Source organism: Sceloporus undulatus, chromosome 2, assembly GCF_019175285.1.
Source record: "Sceloporus undulatus isolate JIND9_A2432 ecotype Alabama chromosome 2, SceUnd_v1.1, whole genome shotgun sequence".
Lineage (NCBI taxonomy): Eukaryota > Metazoa > Chordata > Lepidosauria > Squamata > Phrynosomatidae > Sceloporus > Sceloporus undulatus.
Genome location: NC_056523.1, coordinates 232,637,610 through 232,662,971, shown reverse-complemented (window position 1 = coordinate 232,662,971; position 25,362 = coordinate 232,637,610). Strand labels below are relative to the sequence as shown.

Here is a 25,362-nt window from a genome sequence, read left to right as displayed (position 1 = left end):
GAACAGATGAGAAAACCTGGCTTACTATTGGGGCTTCTGGATCCACAAAGGGGTGGACGTGAGTGGTCTGCACAATCAGCACTCACAGTGAACCAATACTGTCAGCACTGTCTGCACATGTTGTAGGAATGTGTGCTTGCTTGATAGATTTGTAGCAATGTGCTCTACTGATAGTATTGTTGTGCAAATGTGTATGTGCACTTGTGCAATTTATTTGCATATCTGCAAAAGAAACAGCGCCAGAGGAATCACACAAACTTGAAAGTGAAAGTGCTGTGGTCAGTAGGAAGTTTCCAGATGGAAAAGTGGCTCACTTGCTCTCTAACACTCCTGCCCTCATTCCCACATTGGGAGGCAGTCCACATGCCTAGGAGATTCTCCAAAGTTTCTGGCATGATCCAAAATAAAGGAGGATACTTTTTACTCCAAAGAATTTTCATAGCACATGAATTGGACCTGTATTTCACCTATTTTGACCTTGTGCATCTAGAAAAGTCAGTGCAGAAACAAAGTGAGAATGTTTTCTTTTTTGTGCAGACACCACCATGGTCTGGCGCACACGTCTGATCATCCTTTTAATTAATCAGTCAAAGCTGAATAAAGCTTTTGGCTTGTGGGACAGTGAGGTGCTACTGGTTCAGCTAGCTCACTTCACCTAAGCAGCTTGACTGGCTGCAAGGCAGTGCTTATGTAGTTAGTAAGCAAGTACAGTACAGGTTTCTGGGAAAAGATAGGAATGTTAACAATTTTCTGAGTATTGGGAAGCAAGTTTTAGGAACATATGAGGAAGTGCTGCTTCCTCGTGTATTCCCTGTTAAGTCTAGAGTGCTAGAAGGGAGAGGGACACAGGCTTTGTCAGGTATCAGGGCACCAGCTGAAGTTTCAAGGAATGTCTTTGTCCTTTGAGTCTTCAAGTAGGAAGACAAATTTCAGGGCAAGTGGTATTAAAGGAGTATAATATTCATTCATTTATTTATTTATTTATTTGGATCAATTGGTGTTAAGTCTGAGTATTCATTATGACCCTTTCCCTGATGGCAGTAAGATGCAGTAAGGTGTTCTTATGTGCTGTTATTAGGGAATGTTCGTGCACCAATAACAAACAAACAAACTCAAGATTGAAGAGAGGAATTGAGGAGAGAGCTGGTAGACACATGTATTTGGGCACAATGGGCCATTCAGAGCATGGTACCAATTGGAATGCCATCTTTACTGTGATGTCCTGCCAGGACTGTTTGAATCTCCCTCTGCATTTTCTTTTGTGTTGGTTCAAGCCATAGAATATTTTAGTGTAAGAAAGTTCATTGTATTAGTTGTGGGAGGAGCTGTAGGATCCCCTGCATTTTCCAGGTTTGGTTTGCCCTTTCTCAGCATGCTCTGGTTTTTGCTAGAGGCTTTTAGTTTGGAGCAGTCTTTGCTGAGAGCAAACAGGTCCAGACAGCCGGAAAGGGCATTTCTTACACATTAGCCAAATCAGTTACCAGTAGTTAACCATTTTAGTTACAGCATCAAAGAGGACAGAGAGACCAGGAGCTGAAAGACCCTGCACCAGCTCCATTGAGAGAGGAGATCAAACCAAGATCAGACCCAGAAAGACATCCTGAAGATTGCTGAAAGTCAAACTGTAAAGTATCTTTTATCTAGAGCTGGGGAGGAGAAAACTCTTTATTTTTGTTCTTTAAATTAAACTCCCCCCTTTTTGAACTTTACATTCAGCTTCAGAGCCTTTTTGGGTAAAGAGTTTGATCTCACCAGGGTACCGGCGTTGCACACCCAAACCTGCCACCACCTTTAGTTGGGTGTGTCTTCACATTTACCTTATGAGCCTTCTTCATATATAAGCATGGTTATGATGAAGAGCTTAGGAGAAAATTGTCAAGGTCTGGTGGCAAGTCTACCGCAACCCCTGGCAGCAGTAGCAAAGGAGTAGGGCAAACATCCCACATGTCATGTGTGCTACAGATAAAGGCCGTACCAATTGCCATTCCTACTAGGAATGGCAGCAATTGGTGCAGCTACTGGGCACATTTTGCCCAGCTGACCAAACGCCTGGTCCCCAGTTATCATATTAGCTGGTTTCCACAAACCCCTGGTTCTCAGTTATTATATTAACTGGTTATCCCAGTTATCCAAATTCTGGGCTCATCTTTCCAAGTTTCCCTCGTGACCATTTATACAATCCTAGAAACTGTTTTGGCTCACACCCCCAACTTTGGTTGTCCCACGACTGTAACATCACAAGCCCCTAGTCCTTTGTGTTAGTTTTTGGACCTGAAATTTTAGGGAATGAGATGTTGCTGAATGGCAACCCTAGAGAGACAGTCAAAGCTTTGGGTTTCATGCTAGACTTGCCTAGTCAAAGCAGCAATTCCTGTGCTGAGATGATGTGGTTCAACTTTCTTCACCACTTAATTGTGTTAGTTGTTAGGAGTCAGGGAAGTGACTCGCTCTCAGATGAGAGTTCACCCAGAAAGGACTGAAGATGAAGGAGTATTGCTCCTCTACCTCAGTGTGATAGAAGCCAGTACTGAAGGGAGATGCTTAATTAGATAGTTGGCTGAACTGTCAAAATACAAAGATTCCTTCTCTGTAAAAAAATATTTTTTGTTGATCACAGGACTTCCAGAACTTGATTCTCACCTCTTCATGAATGGGTTTGGGGTACAAGGAGCTTGAAAGGTTTTGAGAGAACAATCCTCCATTGAGGTGTGTAATTTCCCCATTCGCTGAAAACCTGTGCCGCAAGGTCATCATGTGGAATTCTTTTGTTCCACTTCAGCATTTCGAACAGACTTTTCTCCAAATTAACTTCAACAGTTTTCTTTTGCTGAAAGTCAGTGGCGTTCGCCAGAGAGGACTGAAAAACGTTCCCCTCAAGAAATTCCACCGGTCTTATGGCAATTCTCTCATGAGCATGCAAAATTCCTTGACAGGTTGAGTTTCTCTTATCCAAAATGCTTGGGACTAGAAGTCTTTTGGATTTTAGTGTTGTTGTTTTTTGGATTTTGGAATACCTGTATTTGCAATGAGAATAGAAGGGTTTTGTATTTTATTATACCTGCATTTTTATTTACATACTTACTGTGAGATGTTGGAGATGGGATCCATGTCTAAAGACAAAATTCATTTATGTTTCATATGCACCTTACACACATAGCCTGAAGATAATTTTATACAATATTCTTTATTTTCATGTGCATGAAAAAAAGTTTGTGTACATTGAACCATTCATTAGAAAGCAAAGTTGCCACAATCTCAGCCACCCATGAAAAAAGTTTTGAATTTTGGAATATTTTGGATTTAAAAATTCCAGATAAGCAAGACTCAACCTGTACAATGCTTTGCCTCAGAAAAATGGACCAAAATCAACTCAGATTTCAGTTCAGGAGAAATTAAGTGGCATTAATCCTGCAAGATTCTCCTTTATATAGTCTATCATAAAAATGTACTAGGATGAGAGCTATGTAAGCTCATGTGGCTTTTCAAAAGGAACATATCTGAAAAGCATTCCTTCCTCTCTTGTACCTGTTACAATGTGCACACTGAACTCAGTCTGCTGCATTTTTATACTCACAGAAGCAGCAGAATTTAAGGTTCAGATTTATTGCTGTCAACCATAGATATTAAAAATCTATGAATTTTGCTGAAAAGCATATGGTTTCAGTTTATAGGCCTTCTGGTGTTGGAGGCATGTATTTTGCATCCAGCTATGTAGTCCAGAAAATTTAATCATGAGTGCTGGCAAATCTGAACCACCAAATTTAATAACTTAACATATTTTGGTTTGATAGCTCAATAGTACCAACTGTCTGAGGCAGCCCATATTTTCAGTTTTTCCAAGAGGCTTGCTTTGTAAGGTAGAATGAAAATACAGGTTGAACATTCTTGTTAGATACTTCCTTTTTTAAAGCATAGATTACTCCTGTTTTCTCATAACACATGTGAGTATATAGGTGTTTTCTCATGTCATATACCCAGGTGGTGAGAAGAAGGGCAAATGTGGTTATTGAGCCACGAAGAAGAATTCTGTTCCCCCAATGAAATTCCCAACTTTGGCACACCTGTGAATGTCATATTAATAGCATTCAATGCTTTAGCAGGGAAAATAAATTTATTTAACTTGGTTTTTGAAAGTAATGAAATAATTTTTTCTGCAAGTGTTCAGAGAAATTACAATTCATTCGACTTTGACTACATCTGCGCTGCAGCAATAATGCAGTTTGACACTGCTTTAACTGCGATGGCTCAGTGCTGTGGAATCCAGGGATATGTAGTTGGCTGTGGCACCTGAGCTCTCTGACAGATTTCATAAAACTACAAGTCCCAGAATTCCATAGCATTGAGCCATGGCTATGGAGACAAAGTGAGTCCCATTGCAAAAACAAAGATCACACCTTCCACCTCATCTCATTCACTCTTCCTGTCCAGCCATCCAGGTAATGTCTCAAATCGAATCAATTTTTTACCACTTTGGAGTTAACCTGAAGTGATAAAACATTGGATTTGAGACATTTTAAGGGAATTCTGGGAGCTGTAGTTTTGTGAGACATTGTTTTACTTTGCTTCATCCTTTAGATCCTTTGTTATGTGCCTCTAAGTTTTACTCTCAACTGATCCACGGGTCATGGCATGGCAAAATCCATAATTTTGGCCCCAAAACCTGCCCTTGACTTACACATGACATAACTTATAGTCAAGTATATATGAGTACTTGAGTTAAAACCCTGTTTCCAAATAAGGATGATCTAGGACTGCCAGGTTACAACTTAAGAAATGAAGTCTATTTTTAGCTGATCCACAGCTGCAAAAAAAGGATGCAGCTGTTGCTTCTCCCATCTCACTCCTCACTCCAGTTTTGTTTCCTTCTTGTTTCTTAATTGATGTCTTTTGCTTCAGTACGTGGGAGAAAAGAGTGGGTGATGATACTGGAGAAGGAGTGGAGAAGATAAACCATAGCTACATCCTTTTGTGCAGCTGTGTGGATCTGTTAAGGGAAGGGGGGGAGACAACCTCTGGCTTTCTTGGCCAATCTACAGAAATTTCTCCCTCTGCAGATGTGAAAAGCAGCCTAATTTTTGCCCCGTCACCTGTATCTGGAAGAATCATAGAATATAGAATTATAGAGTTTGCAGAGACCACATGTACCATCCAGTCCAACCTCCTGTCATGCAAGAACACACAATCAAAGCTCCACTACCAAAAGGCCATCTGCTTAAAAACCTCCAAAGAAAGAGACTCCACCACTCTCCAAGACACCATGTTCAACTGTTGAATAGCTCTTACTGCCAGGAAGTTCTTCCTAATGTTTAGGTAGAATCTCATTTCCTGTAGTTCTGTGTCTTAGGTCCAAAGCACACTGCAGAAATAATCCAGTTTGGGACTGCTTTAACTGTGCTGGCTCAATGCTAGGAAATCCTGGGAACTGTAGTATATTGTGGCACCAGAGCTCCCTGACAGAGAAGGCTAATGTCTCACAAAACTACAGTTCCCCGAACTCCCTAGCCTTGAGTCAAGACAATTAAAGCAGCCTCAAACTGGATTTTTTCTGCAGTGCGTTTTGGACCCTAGTCTCTGAAGCAGCAGAAAACAATCTTGCTCCTTGTTCAATATGGCATCCTTTCAAATATTTAAACATGACTAACCTTAACCTTCTCTTCTCCAGACTAAATGTACCAAACTCCCTAAGCTGCTTCTCATAGGACATGGTTTCCAGACCGTTCACCATTTGGCCATCCTTGTCTGAACACATTCCAGCTTGTAATTGTAATTACAGCTTGTAAACCACCGTAATTTCACCATACCCTTTGTGAGGATGCAAGACATGTGCACTGCAATATCAGAACCTAAGCCCAAGTGTTTGGGTTAAATGTGACTCAATATTTTGCCATCCATTGATTACAAGTAGAAAGACAGTGGCTCACTTCAAATCTAACAGGGAATATTTTCATCAGACTGAGCCTAGTCTAAGGACTGACAATAAATTTAACTTCCACTCCTTGTTTTGGATTTATTTGGTTTACTTTTGTTTGAAGGCACTTCCAGTTCTCATCAGAACGTCTGAAATACAATTTATTTGTTTGTACATTGACAATCTGGTGTGTGAGCTAGTAATGCTCAAATTCTTTGATGTAAGGCAAGTTAATCATCCTGACTTTAATAAGACTACATCTACTTGGATCCAGGTATTTTGACTTATCTGTTTTGCAGATCAGACTTTATGTATCGTTTTTTTGCTGAGCACTCAAGGTTATATAAATTTGGGAGGAAAGGACTCTGCTTGGTGGCTCCCCCAATGCCTGTTGGAGAGTTGCAAATAGAATCCAGATTTCCTGACTCTCAGCCCTTTTGTTTTAAATATGGTCTCCCGCCGGTGTCACACCCTTGAACATTATCTGAGCACAGTTTTGTACTACACAGAAAAAGATGATGGTCAAATGTAATTAACACCACATGTTGCTTTGAAAGGCATAGCAGGTAGGCATTTTATTGGGACTGTGCAGAAAGTAGGACTTGTACACTGTGCTGAAACTTATCTGTCTCTGTTTAATGCTTACTCATATTTAGTGTTAGAGATGTAAATCCTTGGGTATTTCATCCTTATGTGTGAGGACAAATAACAGTAGTTGTTGAATTCCAGAAGAAAATTGCATTAAATTCTTGCTGTTTACCCCCCCAGTGTCATACCTCCCTCTGCGATAGCAACAGAACAAGGGTGCAGCTCCACTATAGGAATGATGCAGTTTGATGCCACTCTAACTGCCATGGCTCCATCCTACAGAATTCTGGCATTTGTAGTTTTGTGAAGTGCCAGCACTATTTGGCAAAAAGGGTTAAAGACCTTGCAAAACTACAAATCACAGATTTCCATAGGATGAAGCTACAAAAATTAAAATGGTGTCAAACTGCATTATTTCACAAGGAGAGCTGTATCTTTTGGGAGGAGCTCAGCACACCAGCAGCTCATGTGTTGCTGCCCCAACTGTTTTAGCAGAATGATCAACCTGCCTAGAGAAAGCAGGCAGCAGATACTCTTCAGCTGCTGGAGCAATGTCCATCACTTACTATGTGGAAAAGATACCTAAGTCAAGTTAGAGCCTCTGTCCTGCTTTCTGGACCCCTTCAACTGGATCCTGGCCACTCTTTTGCACATCTCTCTACCTAGCCTAGTTTTCCAGGCTACTGAGTTATTCCTCAGCATCTTGACCTCCAAACTGTTAATTAGCCACGTGGCTTCCCTTTTTTCCCAGTGAATCGGAACATCGAACAGGGTTTTTCAACTGTTGGGGAAACCATTATCGATCTCAGAACAAATAATTATAAATATTCTTACCACCCTTCATTAGCATTACTATGTGCTTCATCATAACTGGATTAATGTCCCCTGATTTCAAATACAACAAGGTGCAGATATGCACATTGGTCAAACTGCATGTGCACATTCCTTAGTCTTCTTTGTATGGTCATATGAGATCCAGTGTTGAGGTATATGGTAAAATCCAATATTCTTTATAACCTAATTCATTTCAGTGGGTTTTCAAGCATACTCTAATTTGGAGTAATGTTGGATTTCACTTATAGGTATCTCATCAGAATGTAAGGTTTACTTGTCATTTTTGTGTGGTATAAATCCCCCCCCTGAAATTTTGTCAGGTTTAGGGTCTGCAGACTGAAAACCTGAAGGGTTTCTGTACCTTTAATATTTATGTAGAAAGACAGGTTTCAGCAAGTGTTGCTTGTTACCTGGCTGTGTGATGAGTAACACCTGCTGAAATTCCCTCTTCTACACAAAGATTAAAGGTACAGAAGCCCTCTCCAGTTTTAACTCTGGTTAGGTTTTAACATTTTCTTTATGACAGGAGATCTGTTAAATCTTATGTTCTCCACAACGTGATAAAACTTAAACCAGTTCATCTTGGGGATTTAATTGTGTGTTTTCTTACTGTTCCGTTAAGAATAATGCTTGCTGATCAGACCTTTAACCAAGAAGCACTTGTTAATCCTCCATGCCTTTGAAGAAATTTTGCATGCCTCTTTCTCTGCAGCTCCTTTATAAGTCCTTGCTCCTGAGTTCAGATGGAATGGAGTTTCCCAGCCAAATTCATACGCTTCCCCCCTTTCTTGCTAACATGCTTTATGGCACTGTGGAGACAATATGCCGGGGAGAAGGGGGTGGATTGGCAGGAACTAACCACAAAGATGGATCCAGCAGTCAGGAGGTGCTCAGTTGAACTGCACATCTTTCTCTTTTGTCAGATCGTTGGCTGTGATCACCAGCTGGGAAGCACTGTGAAGGAAGATAACTGTGGGGTCTGCAACGGAGATGGTTCCACCTGCCGTCTTGTTCGAGGCCAATATAAATCTCAGCTCTTGGCAAATAAACGTAAGATGTTGATTTGGCTTTTACCTCAACGGGAATATGAAAGTTCTCCAAACAATGACAGAACTTGGCAGTAATATGTGAGCAAATAACAATGTTACCTATAACATGCTCTTTTGCTGGGTAACATGGGCATAACAATGCCTCTTTCACAAACCATCTATGAATGGTAATATCATTAACTTCTTGCATATGTAATCTGTACTGTTTATCTAGTTCTTTTTTTCTTCTTCTTTGTCTCTGTGACTCACACAAATTGGGTTATCCTAAGCCTGTATAGTGCATCATTCAGAATCTTGTAGAGTTTTACAAACTCTTTATGTTTATTCATTCCCTTTTCTTGATCCCTTTTTAGGTCATTTTCTTACCTTTTAAAAGATTTAAATGGAACTTAAAAACAGTAAAATACAATGAGTAGTATAACCAAACATATTTAAATTTTTGCAACTTTAGTTTAATGAGTTCTTGGGAGGAGGCTTTGCAATGTGTTACAAAATGGTTTATTTTTTTAAAAGTAGTTTTGCAATAATGATAAATTTAAAAAAAAGACTAAATGGTTCTTTAAGATTTTAATATTAACCAAGCATTTTTTTAAAAAAAGCATTGTCTTTAACTGTACTAAGCTTTCCCTGGGTAATAAGGCACAACTAACTTCTGTATAATCCATCATCTGTCACCAAAAGTTTGGTCTGTTCATTCTGCTGTAACAGGGGCTGGGAGATAGGTTTGCCAGATGTGGCAAAGGACATGACAGCTTTTCCTTAAGTGTTGGAGGGAAGCTCCACAGGTGTGACAGTGATGGAAAAAAGTGCACCTGCTGAATGATCACATAGAAAAGAGGCACAACTGTTAAATAAAACTGTGGGTAAAATCAGGCACTTCCTTCGTTACCTTGTGTGGCACACAGACTGCGCTTTAAAGTAATTAGGTTGCATTTGTAAAGGCTCAAAACAAGAATAACTTGCAAGAACATGGTGTCCCACAACAGTATATTCATAAAACCTTACTGCTGGAGCAATACTACTGTATAACACCAAGCTTTATAACTGTAGCACTCTTGTAATCTCTTCATGCAGACTTTGGAAGGGGGGAGCATATGAAGAGAAGGGGGCTGTTGTACCCTTCATTTTCTAGCAGCTCTCCCCTGAGATTCATCCTTTCTGCTGCTTTTACCCATGCTAGCGCATGAGATCCAGAAAGTGGGGGACAAAAGGGTAGGCACTAGCACATGAAAAGCTATGAATTCTTTCTCGTGATATCCCTCTGATGCACAGGTGAGATGCATGCAGCCCTCCAGATATTGTTGGGTTACAACTCCCTATATTCCTCAACCTTGGCCAACAACATCGAGAGGACCACACAATTCCCATCCCTGTGAAGGGCAAGTTGAAATAGAAAAGGACCATTGTTACACCTGGCTGCAGTTTAACTTGTAGTATCATTAATCCTCCCATTCACTGCTGATGCTTAGCTTGTCATCCTCTCTGACCATAACTGAGCACAGTATCTACATTTGCTTCCCATGTGTGTACATGTACACACTCATGTCTGTTTGTGTTCACAGTCTAAATTTAGAAAGAAAAATTGATGTGTAACCTAAAAATCTAGAATACCATGTAATTTCAGATTAGAGTTTATGGAGCCATTTCTGCTGAATATCTTATCCCATTTATTTATATTTGGTTTTTGTGGCGTTTGCTACGCATCTCACTTACTGTCACAGAGAATAGCTTCATGGCTAGAAAGTTTGAGACACACCCTTCATTGGCACAGCAACCTTCTGAACATTCATATGCCACCAGAAATGGGACAGTTGTGTTAGTGTATGGAGGAATGATAACTGGAAGGGCAGCTTTACATTCTTGAGCAAGAACCTCCTGTGGTGAGGCAGAAATAACATAGTCTACATGGTTTCATGAATACTGTTGGCTCTATGCTGGAGAGAGGTGGGTTTAAATTCCCACTGAGACTTGAAACTCCCCATGGATCAATGACTGTCTCTCTCATCACACTCCATACTGGCCTGAGCTCCTGGGGAGAAAAAGACAAGATAAAAATATAGGCCTGTTACAGACTGCCAAAATAAAGCTGCTTTGGGTCTCTTTGGAGGTATGCTATTTAAATGATGCATGGGTCCTAAGAGTCCGGAGGTTGTGCCAAAGCCACACTCCATTCCTAAGGACTCGAGTGCAGCTTTGGTGCAGCTTCCGGATTCTTAGGATGCATGCATCATTTAAACAGCATACCTCCAAAGAGACCCAAAGCAGCTTTATTTTGGCAGTCTGTAACAGGCCATAGTCAACAAACCTACGGGTGTTTTACATCTCTTCCTTGTAAGGTTCCTTGTTCACAGGAACTTACCAAGCATTGCTAATTAGTTTATCTGTAGATATAAATGTAGTGCTAATAATTTGAGAGCCAGCATGATGTAGAGATTGAAGCACTGGCTTCATCTGCACTGCAGAATTCATAGTTTGACACTGTTTTAATTGCCATGGGAAAGTGCTATGGAATTCTGGGATTTGTACTCATGCTTTACTGTCAGAGAGCTCTGTGCTACAACAAATTGTAAATCCCAGTATTCCTTAGCATTGAGCCATGGCAATTAAAGCAGTGTCAAAGTGCATTAATTCAGCAGTTTGGCAACAGGCTTGGTCTACATCACAAGACTCTTGTACTAGCAAAAGCTCTGTTGAACCAGAGCCCTCTTGTAGGTTAGGGACAGCCTTGTGTTTAGCCAATTGACAAAATTAACCAGACATCATTACTCCTGTTCTGCATTATAACAGGTTCAGTTTGTTCTTTAAGGAAAAGTCATAACATTGGTCATTTCAGTTCATTAACCCTTAGCCTGTTGCATCTGTTTGTTTGTTTTTAAATACTTATCCAAATGTAACTTCATTCCCAGACCCCGTTCTTCCCCAGTCCCACGGCTATCTTTCTAAGCTACATGGCATGCATGATGCAAACAACCTTTGGCTACTGGATAATTTCTGCTTTCATTTCTGATTTTCTTTCCCTGTTACACTGTCACATGAGAGATGATCCTTGGAGAGGGGCATCTGTGAAGCAGGTAGCCAGAAGATATCGGAGCCATCCTGCTGCACTTCAGGGATTCCTTCGCTTAGCACTTTTGGATTAGCAGTTTCTTTGCCAAAAACACACTCAATTTTTTTGTGTCTCCAAGAATTCCAAACACACTACTGGGTTCATCATATTGAATTCATTTTCTCTTTGTATCTGCATTCAATTCTGTCCTCCCATTCTGTGTACCGAGGATAGAGAAGAAGGGAATAGAAGTGATGTGGGGGTTGGGGTGGGGAAACGGGCTCAGAACTGAAAGAACTATATGGAGTGTTTCAACTGTTAGCACTTTCAGTGGAAACAACTACCTTAGGGTTGGTATATCAGTCCCAGAGGTGTCAGGAGCAGAAAAACAGCAGTAGAGATGAGGAGAAGAGAGACCTGTCCCCGACTTTCCTCCTACACCTTTCTGAAGGGGAAACACCTGGGTTTGTGTTCCCTTCTTGCATATAAAAATGAAAGATTATTTGGAAAATTTGGCACTGCAGCAATCTAGGCTCTCTCTTTGCGGCGACCAATACATATCCCATAGGTTTTTTTATTGCACATGCCTTAAAAATAAGTCTAGAGTTGTTGTGGAAAGTTTTGCAATGGAACCCCATTGTAATTGATTTTCTTCTACCTCAGTTTCCCTCAAACTCAGGAGCTAGTGTATCTTTTTCTGGATTCTGTGAGGTCAACTATAATTGAATATTGCAAACACAATCACAATTTAAATCCCTATGTAATGCAAAAAAACCTGTATATTAAATTTGATACATGTGCACTGTCACAAAAGTTCCATGCCACCAATCAGTTGCCATTATCAAATGCCATTGTCAAGTGTAGGACTTGATTTCGTGGCCTTTCTGCCTTTGCTGCTGAAGAGTATCACAACTCTGGATGCAATCCTAAAGCTCTAAATACCAAAACACACACACAACTCCACACACATATAAAAACAACTGAATAGATGCAAATGCAATACAGAAACTACACCACAAAGAATTTACCCATTTTGTTCTCTCCTAAATACATAACTGAACGTTGTTGTTGTTGTTGTGTGCCTTCAAGTCATTTCCTGCTTATAATGACACTATCACAGAGTTTTCTTGGTACAATTTGTTCAGGGAAGAGTTGCCTTTATCTTCTTCAGAGGCCGAGAGAATGTGATTTGCCACTCTCTTATTCAAAGTGAAAAGGGCCTAGTCCCCAGCCTGGGGAACTACAGTTCTTCTCCAGCTCCATCAATACTTCTCTTTCTGAACTCAGTTAACAAGTACAGCTCTTTCCTTGGTTCTCCAAATGTTTTTGGACTGCAGCACCCATGGTCCCTTATCACTGGTTATGTTTATGCTGCTGATAGGCATTGCTGTCTAGTTATATAATACTCTGTGCACTGTCTGTAGGAGTAACCTTGTAGAGATAAGCAGTGAATCCACTTTGGCTCATAGTCTGATAATTAAAGTGGCTATCAAAGGAATGGAACACTATCCCCAAAAACTGGTTAGCCCCTTGGATAGCACCTTTAAAGTTCATACTAAAAACAAGAGTGGATTTACTGCCTTACTGATATCAGAGTGACCAGCTTCTACTGGTACAAGATGTTTAATACAAGGTATAGAAATAAATATGCATTGCCTTGTGTGCTGTTCAAGCATGATTTGGATAGTCAAGTTTAATTGAATAAAGTCTGTTCTGCTACCACTCTTGAATCAAAGAAATCTCCTGTCTTCGCTTCTTTATCCTTCTCAGTGTTCACATGCATACATATGGTCAGCCCTTTTCTGGCCTCTTTCGAGTAAACATGCTGGCATGTGCTGATAAAAAGACAGCTTTGATAAACTTTTCTCCAACCTTGGCTTTGTGTCAAGCCTAAATGGATCATTCTCTAGTGGTTCCAAACTACTTCACCTCCAGTCACAAGAGATTTTTCTTTCCAGATATTCCAGCTGATTACAATTGAAAGCTGTTATCTCCTCCATGTAGTTAAACTCATACATATTCCCCCCCCCCAAAAAAAATCAAAGGGTCAAAAGAGGAAAGACATTTTGTGGTATAAGATTATTTATTTATTTACTTATTGGCTTGGTTGGGCCAAAATGGATGAGATGCAATTTGCAAAGCAGCTAGATAGACATTATTGTTAATGCCTTAAGAAAGTCTAGACAATTATATGACTCAGAGAACCTGACATTACTTTGTGGCTTCAACAACTTGGCTTCAAAAGAGGCGTCGTAACTCAGCTGTTGGCTTTGCTGGAGTTGAACATTTAAAGTCAAAAGAAAGCAAGAGCAAAAATTTTACAGTGTGAACATCAAATCTGTTTTCACAAGGGACTAGGGAGAAGGAAGAACAGAAGCCCCTTATGGTGGTGTTGAGCTTACTGGAATTTTTTTATAACGTTAACATAGAAAGTTTGCTGTTGCTTGCACTTCAGATGACCTGTGGGTAAACATAGGCTTTCTATTTTCAGCAGTCCCAATCCATTAAGTTTTATTAACCTATTTTTTGTACTACAAGAGCAGCAAATGTTTCACTTGACCCATTCTAATGTTTGAAAAAAGAGGTAAAAGATATGTGCAAACAATCAAAAGTGCTTTAAAATAATTTATCTGTCAACTTGTGAAGTTACAAAAAGTTTTAAAAGTGTGATTCACTCTATTTAAAATAGAAGGAAAGCTGGCATCTAGCATAGATTTCTTCATTATTATTTGAAGTCAATCCAATTTAAGAGGTACAGTCCGTCCTTGCCTTACGTGGGGACTCCGTTCCGGATCCCACCGCGTAAGGCAAATTCCGCCTATGCTCGAGCCCCATTGGAAACAATGGGGCTCGTGCGCGGCGGCGCGGGAGCGCACAGGACACAACGGGCGCGCGTGCCCATTCAATTGAATGGGACGTGCCACCCCTTCCGCTCCGCGCGCGCACTGTGACTTGAGCGCATATGCTCAAAGCTGCGTATGGCGCACCCGCATATGTCGCGGGCGCGCTGCAAAAAGATTGGAAGGGAGAATTTAAAATATTGGAAGATAGCAGACCTTTTTATTATTATTATTATTTCTTTACCTAAAGACAGCAGCTGCAAAGGAGATCTCCTTTTCCACAAATAGTATGGTAAATTGAAACAGTAAAAATTTACATGGTGTGTGATTTCAGAGTGGTCCACTGAATGGTAACAAGCTCAGTGTAATAATAACTTATAGATCATATTTAATGCTTTATGATATTTACTGTATTTACTGGTCTGTCACCTCAACGTATGACAGTAAATTCCATAGTTTAACTGCATCATGTGAAAAAAAAAATCCTTTTATCTATTCTGTATCTTCCACCACTAAGCTTCATTGAATAACCCCAGGTCATAGTTTTATGGAACAACAAGAAAGATGTATACCTACCCATTTTTTCCACACCATACATTATTTTTACATCCCATCATGACCGTTCTTGCCTTTTATCCCAAACTGGAAGCCACCATTATTTTTCTAACTTTTCTTCAAGGACAAATTGTTCAACACTCTGATCATTATAGTTGCTCTTTTCTGTTCTGTTGCTCTATATAGCATCTTTTTTCCTTTAGCTGTATAGAATGTTTTTTTAGACGTGGTACTCAGAACTGTACACCATATTCAAAATGTGGCTTAGACTATCCTTTCCGCACATAGTTGAAGCCATTAGGATTTTCCATGCTGTGATACTGTTTTGGGGTTCTCAGCCAGCATGTATTGTGAAAACAGTGTCTATTTCAGATTACTCTGGTACAGTACAGACTGCCCAAAAATGGTGGTCTGCAGGCACCCATTTTAACTCTGGAGGGACGCCTCAGCCACCAGACCACACGACGTCCCTCTGGAGTAAAAAGAACCCAGTTCTTCTGGGTTATTTTAGCGGCACCCGGATTATGTTGCGAATGAGCCATTGGCGCACTCATGACATAATGGACACGCAACAACGTGCAGATGCTGCATGTCCCTTACATCAAGATGGCAGCTCCCATGTGGACGGGACGCCACCATCAGGATGCCGCCATTACATACAAGGGTTCCAGACCATGCGGTTATTGCACAGTCTGGAACCCTAGTATTACCGTCACCAAACCCCTTTGGGATAAGGTGGCGCCATAGATTTTTATATAAAGCACTGTGGTAACAGTTATAGGTTTGGTTCTAATGCTGTTATTATGGAATAGAACATTATTTCCTGCTGTCACCTTTCTCCTTCTTTGCCTGCTCCATCTACACTGAATTATTTCATCCTCAGTCCTTCTATTTTTGTAGCATCCTATGTAAGGTCTCCCAGATTCTATCCTCACTTAGAACTTTGTCCACATTATCTTAGTAATGTGTAAATTGAATTCTGTTTCTCAAATATGTTTCACCCTTTTTTTAGAAGAGAAAGTTTTCATTTTCAGCAAAAAAAAAAGTGCTGACCTTTTTCCCTTTGCATTAAAATGTTCTTGAACATGCCTTAACATTATACATGCTGATTGATAAGAATGAAGCTTGCAGAAAAGCAGTTTTTAAAGGAAAACAACTGTTTATCATAAATATATCATAATGAGAAAGACCCAATATGATTATGATAGCTTTCTTTTTAAAATGAGGACATTTATCTGGCAATGCAGACTTTGATGACTATGAAATGGTAGAGCCTGATTGTTTCACATTTAGTTGTTCTTCAAGGTTCATTGGATTTCAGTGTTTTTCTTTTTAGGTGGCCAAAAACTTGGCTTGCAATTTTCCCATGAAGAACTGTTTTTACTGCTTGTTTGGAAACTGGGCGCTTCCTTTGCTTGTTGATCATGTGTGGTTTTGCCTTCCCCTCCCTATTTTCCCCCTCCATTCAGTGGATGATACTGTGGTTGCTATTCCCTATGGAAGTCGTCATGTACGCCTAGTGCTGAAAGGTCCTGATCACTTATGTGAGTAAAAGTACCCTTTATTTTAATATTGGACAACTCAAAATATCCTTGGAAATACTATTTAGAACAATGTATTGTGGTTTCTTTTTTTTTTTCCATTGGGGTTCAGAGTCCTGTTCTCAGCTGCCAATCCCATAAACATCAATAAGGAGCTACATCTTTATTTGAAAGAGTAACTATTTGACCTGTTAATAAAACTCTTTATACCCCTTTTGAATTTTCCACCCATCCATATGTGTATGCATGTATATATCACTTGATTGATGTTGGGAACTTTTGTTTTAAAAGAAATGTTTCACTAGCTGATGAGAATACAGTGGAGGTTTCCCTGCTGCTCAGCTGAGCCATCACTCATGACTTTAACACATGTTCCTGTTCATATGTCTACCTTTGCATTTTACCATCTTGGAGTAAAAGCTAAAGGAAAAGTCCACATTTAGTATAAGTTTGTGCTGTTAATAAAAGCATCCCATTCCAGCAAAAGGAGGCATGACCTACAAAAGTCTGCCCCAATGTGGGAACACTCCAGATGTGCTGGACTATGATTCCCATTATCCCTCATCTAGCATGGCCAATAGTAATGATGCAGGACATAGTCCAACATATTTGTAGCATAACTGACTAGGAAATGAAGATGGATAAAAGATCAAGAACTGAGGCTTGGTAGAGACAAGACATGAGAAATACAGACACACTAGTTTTTTGACCAATTATACTACCACATGTTTGGCTTACTAAGGGGGACAGTGGTGCCAAAAATATGTTCTGGGAATATTTTGGTTAGGTGAGCTTCCTGTATGACTTATTTCTTTGACTTCAGAGTGGCTTGGTCCATGTTATTAGCAGACATATATGTATCTGTGAGTACTGAGCATCTAGACTGAAGATGCAATATGGAGATGGAAGACAAGACCCCCGTGTAAACCCCGATTAAGTTCATGTGCTAGGAGGATACAGTTGCTAAAAGTGCAAGCTGTATCCAACCTCAGAGAATGGGAAACTTGTAGTGAAGAGACATTAAATTTTTGAAGAGGCAATTCCAAGCCTGGGATGTTACTGTAAACTCACAGATTATTTTGAATGGAAATGGTAGAAAACATATTGCCTGAATAATGACAAAATAATGTCATAAACTCTGAATTATGTCAACATAATGTTTTGAACCCTTTGTCCCTGCGGGGAAGTCAGATAAAGGTTGTCTTTTTCCCCCTGGTTCTGTTTTATTCTAGTATGCATTGCAGCAACCATCAGTAGTGAATCCAGTGTTCTAAGTGCTGTTCCAAACCAACACAAGGGTCTTGAATTGATACCCAACCATGAAATAACGAGACCAGACACGTAAATTGGATGAACAAAAGACCATTTATTTGACCTATAATCTATTTAAAGCTAAGCACTTGAACTTCAACCTTAACTTCAAACTCTGAGCAAACTGATTAAAGTGAAAAGCCTGGTGCGGGTCCAGCTGAAGCCAGGTGTCAATCCTAGACTTCCTTTTCAGCCTTCCCTTTGGGCACAAACACCGAACCCTGATGTAAATCCGATGATTCGGATTGCATCCTCAGCCAGTCCTAGGAAGGTAAACATAAGGCACTCTTCCCCAAACTCCCTTGAATTTGTAAGGTTGAGCAAAACCCCCATGTCTACCCCAAAGGCAGGTTCTCGACGTGTATAAGCTGATCAAGAGCCTAACCTTTCACCACAAAGGGGTGCCAATGGTGCATACGAAACAGTTCTTTAACCCCATATGGGCCAGTGAAACCTATTTAACAGCCACCCAAAGCCAGTTACCATCCCCAGCATACAGTATGGGGTAGGCAAAAAAAACCCTGGGAAAGGGGGAGAAAATTCCTACCCGGCCCCAAAGCGACCAACAAAGTTCATACTGCATTTAGGGTGGGAGGGTGGGCTGCTTCATGGAAAAAAGGCAGGATGGGGGGGTGTACTGTCCTTATATACTGACTCTACCCCCATCACATGCCTCATCTTGGTCCATTGGACCTTGCTTATCTTAAATATTCTGGCTCTATCATGGAGGGTATCAAAATCCCACCCTCCCTCAAGGCTCTGCCAATCATCCTGGTGTGAATTGCAGCACCATTTCATGTATCACTCATATTTCTCTTCTCCAAAGAAAGAGTTAAATATGGACAAAAGGTGCAGACTATATTGGACAAAGGTACCATATAGCATATATGTTTGCTTATGGGGGGTTGGGGGATTGGTAGAGATTGAAATGGAGCCACTGCTTAAGCACACAGAGACAGTAAAGACTTGCAGCTGGTTGTCAGTTGTAAGATAAGCAACAGCAATACTACAAAAGCACGATGCACTTCTGTAAAAACTTAACATGCTGGTATGGTACAGACCCTCTTTTGAAGGGTCTGTGTTGTGTTTGTACTGAAAGACCAATGGGTGCATGTTAAATCTTTTTATGATTAAAATCCAGAAACTGTGAATAATGACTAGTAAATTGCCAACAAGTAGGGAAAACAATATGGCATTTTCTTATAAGTTATAATTGTAAGAAATAAGTGCCCCTTTGGGCATTCCTGGCATGTTCTCCTGTGGGTCTTATTTCTTTTCCTATAAATGGCTTACCATCCTCCTTCTATTCACACACATGCTGTTTCTCCAACTAGCAAATGTTATCACTTTGCTTCACTGTTTTCAATAAAATTAAATTGTAAGGAGGCCAGGATGGGGAGACTTCATACAAAAATCAATGTCTATGGGAGATGTTGCACAAACGTCTTCTTTTAGATTAAGATGGAAACTTGTTCTTAACAGTGTGGTCAAGATAAAAGGGGGTGTGGTCATACTGCTTTGAAGGTATGCTGACCGTTCCTCTGTATAAGAGATGGGAACATTAGTAAAAAAGAAGTGTTTAATTAGTTATTAATAAGCAAGAACCTTATTATATTTTTCGTCTAAGTACAAAGCCTACTCTTAAGAGTCTTTCCAAAATGAAACTGAAAATGCCACCTATGATTATACTCCTCATTTCCATCCTCTCTCTTTTTGAGGACTTTACTTCACGTGGATTTCAAGTGTTCCTACAAGTTTCTATAGATTTTATTGATATAAAGAAATGTTTTAGTAATGTTGATCCTTTCCTTTTTTCAGTAATAGAGCGGGAGGAGGAAAGATCAGGATTAACAAAAAACAAGAAATGTTGTTTTTTTTCAAAAATCTGAGTGATTTAAATTTTAAGTCAAGATCCAGCTGAGGAATATAAAATTTGTTGCTTCTTTATAGTTCACAATTTTATTTAATTAATTAAATACCTAATTAACTATTAATAATTGAAGCAGTATAGAAATGTAAATACTATTGCTATTGCTGTTGCTCCTTGTTTTATTAATTTATATCATTTTCTCCCAATAATGGGATTCAAGATCATAGAATTATAGAATCATAGAGTTGGAAGAGACTGCACAGGCCATCCAGTCCAACCCCCTGCCATGCAGGAAATCCAAATCAAAGCATCCCCAACAGATGGCTATCTAGCCTCTGCTTAAAGACTAGCTAACATATTTAAAACAATATGCAAACATAAATAAAAATACAAATATAAAGTTTAAAAACAATTAAACTATGAACAAAGTTAAAATATTAAATATTAAAATGCATTAAAAGACTATATACCAACAAAAATAGCACTATACCACATTAAAAGCCTAATAGCAGTCATTTTGTAAAAAGCTAATGGCACAAACATGTTTTGACCTGCTGACAGAGGAAGAGCAAGGAAGGGACCATCCTGGGCTCTAGAGGGAGGAAATTCCAAAGTCTGGGAGCAGCCACTGAGAAGGCCATCTCCCTTGTTCCCACCGAATGAGCATGAGACTCTTAGGGCTCTAATTGGCTCATAAAAGGAGATACGGTTGTTCAAATAACCTGGACCCAAGCCGTATAGGGCTTTATAGGTCAAACTCAGCATTGAATTGTTCCTGGAAATGGACCTCCTGGCAAGTGCCCTGTTGCTGGAAGCAAGGAAATGAAAGGGAAAGTGAACAGGCAGGCAGGCACATTGTATCTATATATCTATCTACCTGTAGCAAAAAACATGTGTATGGTCTGTCAAAAATAATTTTAAAAAAATAAAAAGAGAGAGAGAGAGCTGCCTGGTGCAAGAGGGAAGCTTGTTCCGTTCTGTGCCCTCCCTCTGACCTAATTCCCTCCTCTGAACTTGACCCTTCATCCTGCTCCTTCCTTCTCCTCCTCCTGCTCCATTACCCAGATTGCCCTCCATGGACCCCTTCTTCCCCCCAGCTCCTTCATCCTCCTCCTCCATCACGCTTGGCACCCGTTCTCCAGTTACGCCCTCTGCCCTCCTTCTAACCTAAATCCCTCCCCTGAACTTGTCCCGATCAGGATCGGGGGTAAGTTCATATTCACCGAACCCGTTTTTTTACAAAAGATATAACTTTTACCCTGATTCCAAAAAGGTTGTGGAAGCCTTGGATTCGCTTGTGGAAGATTCGGGGTGAATATGAACTTCACGTACATAATTCGGTTTCTGATCCAGGGTAAAAGGTAGTCTGAATGGCCCTCTAGAAGCTATCAAAACAAGTTTGGGATAAAGTTGTGCAAAAGCACCAATCAGAGTTGGGTTTGTAATATTCAAACTCTGAATATTCCCCGAGGTGCTATTAAATCCATTTGAAATTAAAAGAATAAAAACAGTGCCTTTGCTTAGAGAAGACTGTGCACTGAAACTCGGTGAGCAGGTAAAGAGGGCACTAGTCAGAGCAACAACCAAGAAATCATTGATAACTCTGAAGGAAATGAAGGGATCTCCTTCTACAAGGAGGAACTACCCATGGGCATAGACACTCTACAAAACTGGACTTTATGGAAGATTAATGAGAAGAAAGCTATTGCTGACACAAACCCATATCACAGCACATTCAAGTCTGTAAAAAAAAAATGTGGGTGACATGCGATCAAAGTTTATCTGGTCTGAGGATCCAAAGCATACCTTTGGGATCTTGCCACCAAATATGTTGTGCAAAGTAATGAGTGCCCATCTCCCTAAGAACTCCATCCTCCATGCTCAGGGTGACCAGATGTCATAACCACAAAGGAGGACAAAGCACTGCAAATGTAGGACATTAAAGAAAACTGCAGGGTGTTACAAAATAAAAGCTAAAAACACTAATATATATAAATTCATGCGACTTAGTCATGATCAAAATGGAGGACATTTTGAAATTCTTCCTAGACAGAATATTAAAATGTAACACATGTCCTGGAAATCGAGGTGATCTGGTTACCCCGTCCATGTTTCACTGGGGATATTATGCAGGACAACTCTAGTGGAAAACCTGTTTCAATTTGCAAGGACTCCAGGAATGGCTCTTTCAGCAGGATAATGACCCTAAACATGTATTAAAATGTTCCAGTCAAAACACAGACCTGACTTGATAATCTAGTTGATAATCTGATGGTTAATCTGTGACTTGAAAATTGCTATTCAGCAACAGTCCCCATCCAACCTGACAGCTGGAACAAATTTGGCAAAGAAGAATGAGCAAAAAATGCAGGATCCAGATGGTTAAAGCAAATAGGAATATACCATAAAAAGAAACACAGCATTAATTGGGACCAGATATGTTATTACCAGACTCATGGGGGTGAATAGTTATGCAACCAACAAATGCAATTTGTTTAACTTGTGTGCCACAGTAAAAATATTTTGCACCTTCACAGTGTTGAATATCTTGCATACATCAAGTGGTAACACTGTCAGTTAGATCTTGTTCAATTCCAAGTTTTAGCACAACAAAATGTGGAAAAGTCAAAGGGGGTGAATACTTCTGCAAGGAATTCAGTATAAGTAAACTGCTATATATTAGACAAGCACAGTGGAGATTATATAGCATTGTGCATCACAAGGAGTTGTGATACAGAGGCAAAATCAGTGCTATACAAGGCAATATTTCAAATGAGTTTTTGCAAAGTATGTTCTGAAAACATATATAGTAGTGAGGACAGACTAATGATAAATAGGTAATCAACTGATGGTGAATTGTATCCTGGAATAAACTTCACAAAAGATCGTGATCTTGTCATGTGTTTGTAATAAATGTGTTTCCCAAGCAAGAAATAGTCTCTGTTCTACTGATCCCAGGTCAGTTTTGGTAATGTGAAGAAAGAAATTGCTTGAAAAGCTTAGCTGATTGACACCCAAAGTAGTTTCTATTTAATGGGTCATATTACTACATTGCACCGTGTCTGGTCATGTTCACAGTGTTATGGATTGGATACACTGTAATCCTTTGAGGGTGAGAAACTTGGGCTCAGTGCCAGCACACTGAGTTCCTGTAGATAACCTCTGAAGAATACTCTGAAGGGAAACTGCTGTGTGATTCTGTCCCTGGCTGCCCAAACTGCTGCTCTTTTCTTCTGTTTTTGCCCACTTTCTTCTGCACATCCATTTCCATTTTCTCAAAACCAGTTGGCCAAACCATTTATCTTATTTCCAAAGAAGGGACTCACACTTGGGTTATAATGAACCTGTGAAGTACCTCATTAAATAAGCAGTGCAAAATCATGTGTGTTTTCTTTTAAATACAGAATGAAATTGTGAATCACTGTAGGAATTCATAATCATCATCATTTCCATTATTATTATTATTATTATTATTATTATTATTATTATTATTATTAAAAAGTCCAGCCTGCCCAGAACATACAGCATTTTGCCTCTACTCTTGTAATCCTTTCTATCAGCTTCAGTATCCCACTCTAAAAGATTTCAGGAAGCAATACAGCTTTCCCTTGAAAGATTCTTAACATTCTCTTAAATCTTCCCTCATGTGCACACAAATATGCACTAAGGTATGCATGTGTATTCATGTTACACCAAGCTAGCTCTAGTGTGAATGAGTCTATCTGACATAATAGATGATGAATGGATAGAAGAAAGAACAAGATTAAAATGCTATGAATTTGAATATGATTTCTTTTTAGATTGTAAGCCTGAGGGCAGGGAACTGTCCAATTAAAAAGATTTTAAACATTAAAAAGATTGTATGTACAGCGCTGTGTAAATTTACAGTGCTTTATAAATAAAGGTTAATAATAATAATAATAATAATAATAATAATAATAATAATAATAATAATAATATGTCACACATTGAAAAATGTCAAAAGGTGGTACAACTTGTACTTGAAGTCCTAACTATACTCTTTCAAACTTTCTCTCTCTCTCTCTCTCTCTCTCTCTCACACACACACACACACACACACACACAAAGATAGGAAGGCTTGTAGGTTAGTAGAAAATAGTTAATGTGTTTAAGTTAAATAACCTGACAGAATGCAGCTTAAAAATACCCTGTCCCTGTTTTGAGCCTTGAAGAGAAGGAAACATTTATTAAAATTTTCTGGGTTAAGAACTTGAACATGTAGTTTGTTGGGTCAAAAGAAGAGTCTTTATGTACTGTCCAGCGTAGAACACAAGAAGGATCATTTAGATAATCTCTTTATAAAGGTGCCCTTACTATTTTTAAAGGTCTTCTAAACTTATCACTAAATAAATCACCATACAGTGAGCCCTTGTTATCTGCTGGGGTTTGGTTCCAGGACACCCCATGGAGACCTAAATCTGTGGATGCTCAAGTCCCATTAAATTCAGTGGCATATTAAAATGGTGTGCCTTATATAAAATGGCTAAATCAAGGTTTGCTATTTGGAATTTATACTTTTTAAAAAATATTTTCAAGCTGTGAATGCTTGAATCCATGGATTTAAAAAAAACTGTATAAAGAGGGCTGGCTGTATGTACTAAATTAAAATATGTATTTGGGGCCTTGTGACACAAACATGCTAATTCTTAAATCCTGCAAAATCTTTTTTTTAAAAAAGCAAGAAGCATTTTTTTCCCTAAAGTTCAACAGAACTAGGCTTTTGATAAAGAAAAAAAAAGATGATAAAGGTGAAAGATTGTTAGTCTGTTTAGAATGGTCTTTCATTTTATTACTTAATTACTTAATACTTTAATTCTGGAAATTTCAGTTTGACAATAATTTAAATTGTCCCTTCATGTTAGGAAATGTACAACGTAATACCTTAATTGATTTTGACAAATTAGTTCCTGTCACTACACTCCAAACCATGGTAGCTCTAAGGGAAATTATTCTGGTTCCCACAAATACTGAATAGATGTGTAGAAGGAAGGAAAGAGAAATTTTATGAAACTAAACATGATTACAGGTCTTAATGAAGTACAATATTAACAGTGGCGCAAATCAGTGAAGTCAAGTGGTTCCTTCTTTCTACCAAGTTGTGTAAAAATAAATCTCTTGTGTAAAAATACATTTCACTGTTACTTCTGATAGGCCTTTGTAATTTCCTATATTTAGTCTTTTGCTTTCTTGCTTGCTGTAAGTAAACTATTAAGACAATTGTATTCCACTCTTAAACGTTCTCATGCTTCTCAGCTTTAGAAACCAAGACTCTACAAGGCATAAAAAGTGAAAACAGCCTCAGCTCTCCAGGTTCATTCCTTGTGGATAACTCTAGTGTTGACTTCCAGAAGTTTCCAGACAAAGAAATATTGAGAATGCCTGGCCCTCTCACTGCAGATTTTACTGTCAAGGTAAGAAACATGAAACAAAATGACAGTGTTCTTTTTGAAGCAACCTCAGCCTTGTCTACACAGGTTAGTCAAGAGGGGGCCCAGTGTATCCTGGTTCTGCAGCTGCCCCGAACTTACCCCTGTTGCCTTAGCCTCCATTCTGGCACTGCTGCTCTTCTGCACAGGTGTCCCCGTGGGCCACTGGTGTGTTCACCACCACAACAGGTTGATCACTTCAGAGGTCAGAATGAGGCACCCACCAACAAACACATGTGGCTTCTGACGTGGTGACCGTAAGGTGACCCTATCACAGGGTTTTCTGGGGCTAAGAGTGTGTGACTCGCCCAAAGTCACCCATTGGGTTTCCATGGCCAAGCAGGAAATTGAACCCTGATCTCCAGTGTCATGG

General features: G+C 39.5%; 1 protein-coding gene across 1 annotated transcript in view; it reads left to right on the top strand.

Annotated features, from left to right (window-relative positions):
* Positions 1 to 25,362, top strand: part of ADAMTSL1 (ADAMTS like 1) — a 628,141-nt gene that overhangs the window by 414,259 nt on the left and 188,520 nt on the right. The window contains exons 6-8 of the mRNA XM_042452391.1: positions 8,254 to 8,380; positions 16,290 to 16,364; positions 24,817 to 24,974. Of these exons, the coding sequence (XP_042308325.1) occupies positions 8,254 to 8,380; positions 16,290 to 16,364; positions 24,817 to 24,974 (360 nt within the window). The remainder of the gene's footprint in view (positions 1 to 8,253; positions 8,381 to 16,289; positions 16,365 to 24,816; positions 24,975 to 25,362) is intronic.